General features: G+C 48.4%; 1 protein-coding gene across 1 annotated transcript in view; it reads right to left on the reverse strand.

The window, feature by feature from the left end:
- The window catches only part of SYN1 (synapsin I), a 147,993-nt gene extending 136,610 nt beyond the window's left edge, over positions 1–11,383 (reverse strand). The window contains exon 1 of the mRNA XM_084836269.1: positions 11,016–11,383. Within this exon, the coding sequence (XP_084692395.1) occupies positions 11,016–11,383 (368 nt within the window). The remainder of the gene's footprint in view (positions 1–11,015) is intronic.
- Between the last annotated feature and the right edge of the window lie 758 nt (positions 11,384–12,141).

Genomic DNA, 12,141 nt, shown 5'->3' on the forward strand with positions numbered 1-12,141 from the left:
TCAAAGTGCTGGATTTAACTTTTAAAACCCTAAATGGCTTGGGACCAGGTTACATGATAGAACAACTCCTCCCATATTTCCTTGCCCAGACACTAAGTTCATTATCTGAAGCCCTCATCCAGGTTCCCCAAACAAATGAGGCAATTTGGGTGGCTACAAGAGAGAGGGCCTTTTCAGTGGTGGCACCTCATCTGTGGAATGCTCTCCCCAGAGAGACTTGCCTGGTACCTACATTATGGTATTTTTAGCAGCAGGTGAAGACCCTTTTATTTTTGCAGGCATTTTAGAAATTATTTTTGTGCTTTTAGATCTTTGCACTGTTTTACCCTCTGATTTTACTCTAGTTTTATTCCATAGTGTTTTACCATTGTCTTGTTTTATTTCTACTATTGTATGTATTTAATCTGTTTGCATACCACCCAGAGAACTATGGTTATTGGATGGTCTTTAAAAATGTAATAAATAAATAGCCAAAAGACAGCTTCTACTAAAAGGCAAAATCATCCATGCATCAACTCCCGCGAGCAGGGTTTTGCCTACAAAAATTCTGGCACCTAGGGCTGAGTGCCTCTGATCATGTGCAGAGTTCCCCCAAATAAATACTTAAAAAAATATTTGTGGTAAATTGCTCCTGGGTGTGTGCAGTGTGTCATTTGTAAATGGAACACTTCCTTGCCTGCCCAATGACTGTGCAGGTGTTCTGGGGAATCTGGTGTTGTGCATCTCACTCTGACCCTGCCTATGCAGCAGGGGTGTCCGCTCTCAAAATGCTCCACTGCCTCCTCAGCCTGTCACCCTGGTGTAAGGGGATGGCCAGTCATTCAGCTGGGAGGGAGAGGCTCAGGGCTCTTCTCTAGACCAGCCTGGTGCCCTCCAGATGTGTTAGATCACAACTCCCATCTGCCTGACTGGGGATGATGGGAGTTGCAATCCAACACATCTGGAGGGTGCCAGGGTGGACAAGGCTGCTCTAGGCAACCTGTACAGCTTCAGAAAACCCATGTGCACACATAATGGTTTTGCCAAACACACCCCACAAAATGGCACCAGTCTGCCCTCTGAACAACTCACAAATGACAATAGGGACCTGGTGCTTGTAAGACCCCATTTCCATAACATGCATCATGCATCATTCCCCTGCTATTTTTGCACATCGCTGAAGGCTGTGCTGTGCCTGCTGTATTTGTTTGCTCTGGAATAGCCTCACCTGCACTGACTTAAAAACCAAGATGCTGTTTGTTCTTTTGGTTACAGATAGGACTGCAGGAAAACATGATCACCCAAACTGATGAAATGTGTTGTCAACAGTTCAAAATAGACTTTGGCAGTGCAGTGTGTGAAATGGCAGGCTGTGCACCGCATAGTGCCTTAGCGTATTCATGCGCTTGCATGCCTAAGCGTGCATGTGCACTAGAGACAAAATGCATCCAGCTCTCCAGTCAGAGGTTTACTGGGCAATCCTCTACTCAGAGGTCAGTCCCATTGTTCTCAATGTGGCTCGTGCCCAGGTAAGGGTGTACAGCCTAAAGCTGCAGTGGTATACCCACTTACCTGAGAATAGGCCCCATTGAATTTAATGGGACTTACTTAGAATCATAGAATAGTAGGGTTGGAAGGGGCCTATAAGACTGTCGAGTCCAACCCCCTGCTCGGTGCAGGAATCCAAGTCAGAGCATCCCTGACACATGGCTGTCCAGCCTCATCTTGAACGCCTCCAGTGTGGGAGAGCCCACCACCTCCCTAGGTAATTGGTTCCATTGCCGTATTGCTCTAACAGTCAGGAAGTTTCTCCTGATGTTCAGCCGGAACCTGGCTTCCTGTAACTTGAGCCCATTATTCCGTGTCCTGCACTCTGGGATGATCGAGAACAGATCCTGGCCTTCCTCTCTGTGACAACCTTTCAAGTAGTTGAAGAGCGCTATCATATCTCCCCTCAGTCTTCTCTTCTCAAGGCTGAATATGCCCAGTTCTTTCAGTCTCTCCTCGTAGGGCTGTGTTGTAGAACAGCCTTCCACTTACGTCCCTCCAGATGTTGTAGACACCAACTCCCATCCACCCCAACCAGTATGTCTAATGGTCAGGGATGATGGTACTTGTAGTCTGGCACAACAGAGGGCAGCAGGTTACGGAAGGCTGCTGGAGAATGAGAGTTCTTGCATCTTTTACAAGCAAGAATGTAAAAAGGCATCCCAAAAGGAAAAAAAAAAGACAAAAATAGGGACCATGATTTACTTGGGACTCTCCCGGGTAAATCCCAATAAAGACTGTCCATAGTAAACAGAGACAGCTGGAGCATATCTGCCAGACACCTCTCCATCACTCCACATGGCAGCTCAGTATGCATGCATTCGCCTTCTTGAGGCTCTGGAGTCACAGCATATGCGTGTGCAGTAACGCAGCCATGAAGACCGCAGGAGGGCATAGTCATGATGACTCTACAACAGGAAGGGCAGCTTGGATGGGCATTGGCAGCCACCAGTTCTAGCAAAGTGACCAAACAGATAACATTCCGGTGGGCCAGTAGAATTCCATCTCAGTGGCCATCCTACGCAGAAACCAGCAGGCAATCCAGCAGCAGCAAGGATCTGCAAAACAGATCCTGATGATTCAAGCAAGGCTTGGAGGCAATGCCTCAGGACAATGATCTAGGGAAAGGCACGGGAGATCGCAAGGCATACAAGGCAGCCTTTTGATCAGCTGCTGAGCACAGCACTGCACACCTGATGGGAGACAGTAGGGGAGCAGGGGCTTTGGTTGCACCTTCTTAGGGCTGCCCCTGCCTCTGCTGCAGGCCTGATGGAACCAACACCCTCTTTCTTTCCCTGCTGTGAAACAACAGCCTCTGCATCCGCCCGACACATCACCCCGGCAGGAATCCAAAGTAGCCTACGACAAATGCCAGCAGTTTTCAGCTCCCTGCAGCGCAAGCATCCTGAACTTCCATGCCCAAGCCAGATCCATTATGGCGGGGGAGAATGCCAAGACTATGAAGTGATGAGGGAGGACAGGCCGTTTTTTGTCACAGCGGTACTGTGCCACATTGCCCCTCCCTCATCCTTGGTTCTTGTTATTCTCCCCCACCCTCCCATGAAGCATATCTCCCTTAAAAAGGAAATGTCATTGTATCTAATTTCTCCAGCCGTCACTGCCACATCAGCTAGCCTCAGTCCAACCGGGAGCTGAATACAAACTGATGCACTTAACTTACCATTGTATTATTATTAAAACCCTGGTGATGCCAGTGGCAGTGGGGTGGTTCTGAGTCACCCGTAACAAGACAGCCTCAGAAATCCAGGGATCCTCCAGAAAAATAAACCATTCCAGCAAAACGAAATGCTATTTTGTTCTTTTATTAAGGACTTCTTACTTTACGAAGTGTTTGCACAGTCATCTATCAAATTAAATCCTACCAAATCAAAACATTATATCCATTAAGAATATTAGAACTGTTGTGCTGAGTCAGACCAAGATTCCATCTAGTCCGGATTTCCCACCAAAGAGCAGCATGCTCCAGGATCCTCACGGGCAAGACTTAAAGCAGGGGTGGGGAACCGGTGGCTCTCCAGATGTCGTGGGATTCCAACTTCCATCAGCCCCATCCAGCATGGCAATGGCCAGCAGTTATGGGAGTTGTAGTCCAACAACATCTGGAGGGCCACCGGTTCCCCACCCTTGATTTAAAGGCAATAGCCCTCCCCTGTTCTTTGTCACTGTTGCCCGATATTTAAAGGTTCGCTACCTCTGCACATAGAAGTCCCATTTATCTATCAGGGCTAGTAAACCTCTCCTCCTTGAATCTGCTTCATCCTTTCCTCAAAGCCCATTTGAGCTAAAGGCCGCCACCACATCTTGTGTGGAAGTGAATTCGGTAGGTTAAATTGGTGCAAAGAAGGATTGCAAGAGAAATTATAAGTACTCTGAAGTTTCAAGTCACTCTCATATTTGCTTGGAAGATAAGATTAGATAGATAGATAGATAGATAGATAGATAGATAGATAGATAGATAGATAGATAGATAGATAGATAGAAGCAAATTCACAACAGATGGCCAGTTGGCCTACTGTGACATTCTGAACCTTGGCAGCACTTTCTGGGATTTGACAGTGAAGTCATATCTTGCTAATTCACAGAATAACCTTGGCCTGTGTGCGTGTTTCCGTTCTTCCATATCCAGTCTCTGAGTCCTCATGCACACATCCCTCGACTGAAGTGATACTCAGCACTCCCACAGTGCTTGCGACACCCACAGTCCCTGCTGTCTTGAGGGCCCAGGTGTCTCAAGCACTTTTGCTGCCACCCCCAACCACCCAGGGGCTGACATCCCTGTGCCAAGAACACCCGGATGACAGCTGGCATCAAGACCGTGTGTGCTCCAGTGATGGATCATTTGGGCCTGTGCCAGCTGGGAACAGAAGGAGCAGGGGTGGAACTAGAGAGCAAGTGGGAGGGACTATGCCATGTCGAGAGGGAAGCGGGGGAACAACTAGGTGTAACAGCTTATCCTACACACACACATATCACAAAGCACAGATACCCAAATCGGATCTATCGCAATTTCACAGATGGGTGCAGAACATGGAAGACCTATTATAATTGGGGTAGAGTGAGACAGGAAATCAAATGGCAGCTTAAAAGCCCTGTCCTCCCAGTCTGGCAATGCAAGAACTGATGTATCTTGTTGAAGGGACTTGCAATAAAGAACTAAATCGTTCTCCTGGAGGTCAAGTGGTTAGAAACATATGCTTAAAATTGCTCCCATCAAAAGTGCTTATCCCTGGTGGCACTGCATGCTATCTTTGTACAGGCCTTGACATTCTAGCTCTACCAGGACCTGCAACATATGTGGATGTACTTTTAAGGAGTCTTAGAGAAACTCCTGAGTGTAAGCCACTGAGGAGAACAAATATATACCAGCAGCAAGACTGATTGCTCAGGATTAAAACCCAGAACAATCTCACCAGGGGACACCGCACCACTGCCTGAACACAGGTGGGCCAAGTTCTCATCAAGGAAATATACCTATATCTGAGCTGTACCACTTCATAGTGCAAGTGAGCTCAGATGACTGAACGCTCCTCCAGGCAAAAAATAATAATCATCCCTCCACATAGAGAAAGGAAGCTAGGCTAGACCCTCCCTGCCAACATCTAGTTTTCTGTGTGCATAGAATTTTGGTGTACAGAAGAGCACTCATCATGTGAAACCCCACCTGCTCTCTTAAGTGCAGGCCCATAGCCAACCTAAAAGTTCTGGGGAGGGGGGGAAGTAGGGGAGGCATCTGGTTTTCATCTGGTTTTCAGGCCTTTTAAAGGCAAAATTGCAAACTGTGGTTTAATATTTGTTTGTCAAAAAAAATTGGAGGCCAGAGAAAATTGGGGGGGCAGCCCCCCCCCCCAGCAACAGGCCTGCTTAAGTAGTAAAGCCCACAGGTAAGTTTAGTGAGAACTACACCCCCTTTTTAAAATAAAAGATTGATTGATTGATTGATTGATTAATACATTAGTGATGTCAGGTGGATGAGCGCTGACAGAAATGGATGAGCCAAATCAGGGTCACTGTGAAACAAGAGGGAGATATCAGCATGCTCAAGTTGGGTGAGCCTTGAGGTATGCAGAAGTATGAAACAGGTTTTTTTTTAAAAAAACCCACAACCCGCCCCCAGCCCATATTCAGCAACATTCAAGAGCCAACAGAATTTTGAGTGTCTGTTGGAAAAAAATAACAGAAAACCAGGGGAGACAGGAACAAATTGGCTGGTTTGAGCTCCTAACACAGGGGTGGGCCACTTATGGCCCTCCAGATATTTTGGCCTACAACTCCCATCAACCCTAGCCAGCAAAGCCAATGGGGAGGGCTGATGGGAGTTGCAGGCCAAAACATCTGGAGGGCCACAAGTGACCCACCACTGCCCTGACAACTAGACCATGGAAAACCTATGCAGCCTTTCCCAAACTGGTTCCCTCCAGATGTTTTGGACTTCACTTCCCATCATTCCCGACCATTGGCCATCATGGCTGGGAGTTCTAATCCAAAACATCTGGAGGGCACCAAGTTGGGGAAGGCTGCCATAATAATTTTTGTAGTCTTTATGGTGCGCTGTTTTTGCTGCAACAAGGTAATACAGCTACCCCTCTGCTAACAGCTTAAAGTAGGATGACATGACTGGCTGGAACCTTGAACAGGAGCTCTCCTTTAGGGGGTGAGGACAGGCTGCAACATTTTGTTGCAGGTTCCAACTGGAAACAAAGAATGATGTAATGGCCAGCAGCATGATGCCTCTGGATTGGCCAGGCCAGGCATAAACAACTGGGACCCAGCCTTCTGCCCTTACATGAGCAACAGAGCAGACTGAACCCCCTTGTTGTTGGACTTCAGGCTTCAGCATGTGACCAGAAGAAGACCAAGATGGAAAATAGATCTCATTCCAGAGAAGGCTAACTTGGCTCCAGCTTTGCTCTGGTACCCCTCATAAGAGGCAGGATTTCAGCCAATGAAACTTTCCCCCCCATCGCTTTATTTCCACAATGAGGGACCCTGTTGAATTTCTGCCTGTTGTTAAAGTGGAGGAGCCTTACCGGGGAAAGAAATTGGCAAGCCTGGTTTCACTGGAAAGCTCTCCATGCCTCAGAGATGGCCTCCACTGCAACCCCTGCTGCTGCTTTCATGGACATTGTTCCCTACCACCACTAACCAAATGGTGTTCATGTCTATGGTTTCCAGCCCAACCAGTGTAAAAAGCTGTGGGAAAGTTTTGCCTCTACTGCAACGTTATCCTCAACTGCACCCCTTTACTCCTTACTGGAATGGTTAGCAACAATTCACTTACTTGGGGAAAAGTATGCAGCGAACACCATTCTGGAGGGGGCAAAACCTTTTCCCTGCACTGTATAACCGCAGCCATTAAGAATGAATGAAGCCTGCTTCTGTCTGTATAGCCCCACCTTGGATTCTGTTTCTTGGTCACGCTAAAGAGTGATGGAGTGTTATACAGATAGATGGACTTGGAACCCAGATGGGTTTCTAACAGCCAATAGTCATTAATGTAGCCCCTGATTCTTCTAAACGGTTTCCGTTTTTGAGCTGCTTAAAATATTTCTACAAAACAGCCTTACTTACAGTTCCCCCCGCCCCTTCTTTTGGGCACATTTTTGCTTTTGCTCTTTGCTGCTTTTAGGCAGAAGCTCCCTTTGCCCTATTCAAGGTTTGAAATAGCAGGACTAGTTGGAGTTTGTTTGAACATCCAATTCTGCCTTCGCGCATGCACACACACACACACATACATGGACAAGCTCCATCTATACTCGGTTGTCTGTTCATTACAGAGCTCTTGAAATATGAACAGTCCATAAAAATTATGGCAGCAACGCCAGCTATAACAATGTAACATCTGCTCTGTCTGGCAACTGCTGAGGTAATGGAGGGCTGTGCACTGCTAAGGTTATAAGCCATATTGGCCCCACAGTTACTGGAAAGATTTTTTTTCCCAGTAGATCTTCCCTTGCCTGTGGAACAAGCCCAGTGTATAACTCAAAGGCATTAAGGGCTGAGAAACCTTGACTGATCTTGGACGTTACAGCTTCCAGTGTGCCACTCGGACAGGAAAATGCTGAATGAGAAACTGACACATACTTTGTGCGTGTTGCCTTAGTATACCTTAGTGCAGCCTTCCCCAGCGCCCTCCAGAGGTGTTGAACTACAGTTCCCATTATCCCTAGCCAGCATGGCTGGGAGTGGTGGGGATTGTAGTCCAACACCTCTGGAGGGAGCCAGGTTAGGGAAGGCTGCCTTAGTGTGTCAGATCAATAATCTGCTTTAGCCAGTATCCTGTCATTGGTACTGGCCAGTACCAGATGTCACACAGGAGGTATCTAATGACTACAATGAGAGGTTGTAAATCCTGATAGTCTCAGGGCTGATTCACACAATTGTTGTTTAACTCTTGGTGAAGTCACAATGAATTGCCTTCCCCCCGCTCCTGTCCCTGGTGATTTGGATATGCCAGCGGACCTCAAAAATTCTCTGAGATGAGTTAAGCTTGCAGTGACTGGCTCAACCCCCTCACATTGATTTTACCATATGAGAGCACACATACAAACTGGTGCTGTGTTAATAGCCCCCTGATATTCTCATCTGCCATAAATTTGTCTAGCTCATTCTCTAATCTCCTTATATAGTTGACCATTACCATATCCTGAGGCATTCTATTCCAGAGCTCAGTTGGATTGCTGGATGTTTTTAATCCTGTTTATTTTAACCTGTCTCTGTGTGTGCATGTGTATGTTCATTTCATCTGAAAGAAAGGATCAACTCCAGCAAACAAGGGGTGATCCCATCCATGCTGGAAGAGTTAAGATCCCCCATCTTCTCTTACCTTTCAGTCACATTTAGAGGTGTGAAGGCCAAAAACTAATAATAATCACACACACACACACACACACTCTTGGAAAACCCCAGATTTTTTCTGATTTTTTCTTTTTTCCGATCCCCCTCCCCACCACCCCTGAACCTTCATATTTCTAGTCACATTTGCGTAGCTCTGCTTGATTATCAAGACATTCTTAAGAGCGTCTTAAGGAGTGTTTGCAGTCCTTTATTTCTCACTCTATAAGGTTGCCCTGGCAGAGACATCAAGGACAGAGCAGAGATGGTTCCCTTGATATGCCTCACACAAGGAGACACAGAATTTATCCATTTGATCTAACACATCTATTCTCAATTAGCTGGGATTTTAGCAATGGCATAAGTCTTAAGACTTAAAGGGAGAGATACCTCCAGGCCTGCACTCCCCTAACTAGTAGATCTCAATTCTCCTGTGAAGAAGCCACAACTATGTGGCATCTTCTCTATGTTTTGACTTCTGGGAAACTGGACGACCATGAGCCAATGAGTTTGCAGGCCAGAGTGGCTGCACAGGTGGGGAAGATACACAGCAACGGAAGTTGGAAGGTTGAGGGGAAGGAAGGGAAGGAGAGAGGAAGACGGGGATCAGAGAGACCCACAAAGGGAACTGAAGCCCATGGTTGGAATAATGAAGGAGTTGATCTGGTTTAAGGCATAGTGGGGCAGGACGAGGCATCTAAGATTTCTAGAAGATATTGGAGGGAGGGTAGATTTGACTGATGTGCTTATTTAGGGAGGCACACAGGTTTTCTGGACATTTGAACTAAAGATAGACCTTGCATGTAGTCTTATTAACAATCCTGGTTTTAGGCTGTGATCATTGCTAGGGGATTCTCCATCCCCACCTCATTGGAATAACAGAGTCAAATGATTACACCAGTAACCTGCAAAACTAACCCAGACATTCATCTTCTCCTTCATCTTTCATGAATTGGGGGGGAAGTATCTTCCATTTTGTCCAGATCAAACCCCTGAACCTCCTATTTAATTATTAAAACTACCACATGCCTTAGATCTTAATTGGAAGGGAGGAAAGCCAGCCAGCACAATATATGTACTGGGAGGACTGCCAAATTGGCATTACCAACCCATCTAGCTGGTATTTAGACTTCTCGGCCTGATACTGGTTGGAGCTGCAATCTGAAAGCTGACATTTCTGCAAGCCCTTTGAGTTACAAAGAATATATTTTCATGCCCTTGGAGCCAGCACTTCCTCCCCATAGCTACAATGGGTATTATCAACCTATTTCACCTTCCCCCAGTGCATTTTGCCTCTTAATAACCAGGTGGTCTACAATGCCCCTGAGCTCAGGTAATCTCTGCTACAACCAGTGGAAGCTGGTGACTCCGATTTCGGTGGGGCTGTGAATCCATTCCGAGTTTCAGTCACAACCAGCCAGAATGCTAAAGCAGCTATCCAAGGTGCTAACCTATTTTGGAGATAGGGTTCAGCACCTTGGATAGCTCCTCGAGCTTTCTGGCTTGCTCTGGTTGAAATGCAGGATGGATTCACCGCTCCACTGAATTCAGAGCCACCAGCCTCCACTGGCTACAACTCAATAGTGCATCACCTGATGGGCCATTGATGTCAGTCTTGGGGGATGATGCCCCCCTCCTCCTCCATTCCCTTTCTCTGTACCTCCCTCAAGCCTGCCAGGGATGCAGCACATACTTCAGGCAGAACATGGACAGACCGTGCAGCAACCCAAGAGAGCCAAAGAAAAATAAGAGAGAATGGGTTGGATGGATGGTGCAGTAGCTCAAACAGAGGGATGGACTTAAGGATGCTATATGGAGGAATGAATGTAAGGGACGAATTGCAGATAGATAATGTGAATGAAGAGATGAATGGGTGAACAATAAAGATGGGTGGGATGTAGCAAAAGTGAGATGGAAATACCTAAATGACTGGGGAAATTCTGAGGGAATGAGGGATAGGTAGCTGTCTGCCTTGCTATCCTCTAGGACAAAAGGGCAGAAGAAAGCCATGGTGAAAGTATGGGCGGCTGAGTGGCTAAGAAGCGGTTATGGTTGAGCTACACGGACATACACCTTTCTGTGGACGTGCAATTCCATATTAAATCGGTTTGGCACAGTGGGCAAAAGCCAGCCATAGCTGAACTCATCTGCATCTAGAGAAGAACCTTTGATACCTCTGAGAGCCAGTTGAGGTTCTAGTCCCCCCTCAGCCAGGAAGCTCACTGGGTAACTTGGGCCAGTCACTGATTCTCGGCCTAACCTACCAGACAGGGTTGTTGTGAAGATAAAATGGAGAGGACCCGGCCTTGGGTTACTTGCTAGAGGGGGGAAAGGCAGGCTACATATGTAATAATAAATAAAAAATAAACTAAAAAATACAACCAGGTGCCATTGCCAACAAACTTGACAAAGGCTTTTTAAAAAGAAAGAAAACACTTTGTGTGTGTGTGTGTGTGTGTGTGTGTGTACCATTGACACCGTCTGGAGAATTGGGACGATACGGAAGCGGGTGGGGGAGTGGGGAAGAAGTCACCCTTTGTCTTGTTCCAAGCTAAGGAAGGAAGGAAGATTGGATGGAGGGATGGCTAGACAGGGAGGGAGGGAGGGATTCCCGCCCCCTCTTCCCAGATCCTTACCAGTCCGTGCCCGGCTCGTCCACCACCACCAACACTTTGCTGCGCCCCGAGGAGCCTCCGGAGCCGGCCACCCCCCCAACCTGTTCGCTGAAGGTGGCCGCCGCCGCCGCCGTGGTCTGTTTCACCGCGTTGGAGAGGGACGAGAAAAAGCCCCCGCCGCCGCTGCCGCCGCTGCCTCCTCCGGCCCCGGGGCTGGGGGCAGCCGGCGGCGGCGGCCTTTCGGCGGGAGAGACGCTGCCGGGGGACGGGGAGGTGGCGCTGGGCGGCGGCGGCGGCGGCGGCTGCGGGCGCTGCAGATCCGTCATGTAGCCATTGGGCAGGTTGGCCATGAAGTTGCTGTCGGAGAGCCGCCTGCGCAGGTAATTCATCTTGGCTTGCAGGAGGTGAGGGGCCGCGGGAGGGATGGGGACCCCGATATGGGGGTGTCAAGAGAGAGGTGGGGGGAGAAAGAGAGGTGGCGTTCCCCCGGGTGGGGGGGTCTCTTTTGAGGAGGGGGGATCGAGGTCTTCCAGACGGGATTCCCACCACTACCACCAGATCCCTGCGGGGGGAGATCTTCGTTGCCCTAACAAGAGCTAAAGGGCGATCCCGTTCGCCAGCCTGGGAGGGATCTTTCGAGTGGGTCGCCTAACAGGAAGGGGCTCCCTTCCAGCAGGATCTCCTGGGAAGAGATGGCTCCCTTCGCCACCCAGAGATCTTTTGTCTACCAGGGGATCCTTTTCAAAGAAGAGGGGTGCCTTCGGGAGGGGATCTGCGGAAGGGATCTCTCCCTGCAACGGGGAAAGGTTCCTGACAAGGGTCTCTCTGCGTCTCTCCCGCCACTCTGGCCGATTCTGCTCTGTTGGAGCGCTTGCAGGGGAGAATCTATAAGGAAAGGGCTGCCCTTGTGCCTGTGCGCTTCGGAGAGCGGGAATCTCTAGCCGAGGAGAAAGCCAGCCCGATACAGCTCCTCCCAAGTCCCGGAGCCTTCTGCGATCATCAGCAACCAGCCCTGCCCAGTTAATCAGCCTTCCTCTGCTTGGACTCTTCTGATCCCTTCCCTTCATCCCTCTGTGGCTGCAGTGGTAGGTCCCTTTTCTCTGCAAAGCCAATCCAGGGCTGCGCCATTCGTCAATGGGAGTAGGGG

The sequence above is a fragment of the Heloderma suspectum genome, chromosome 2 (assembly GCF_057233095.1).
Source record: "Heloderma suspectum isolate Gila_16-S chromosome 2, 16-S_ref, whole genome shotgun sequence".
Lineage (NCBI taxonomy): Eukaryota > Metazoa > Chordata > Lepidosauria > Squamata > Helodermatidae > Heloderma > Heloderma suspectum.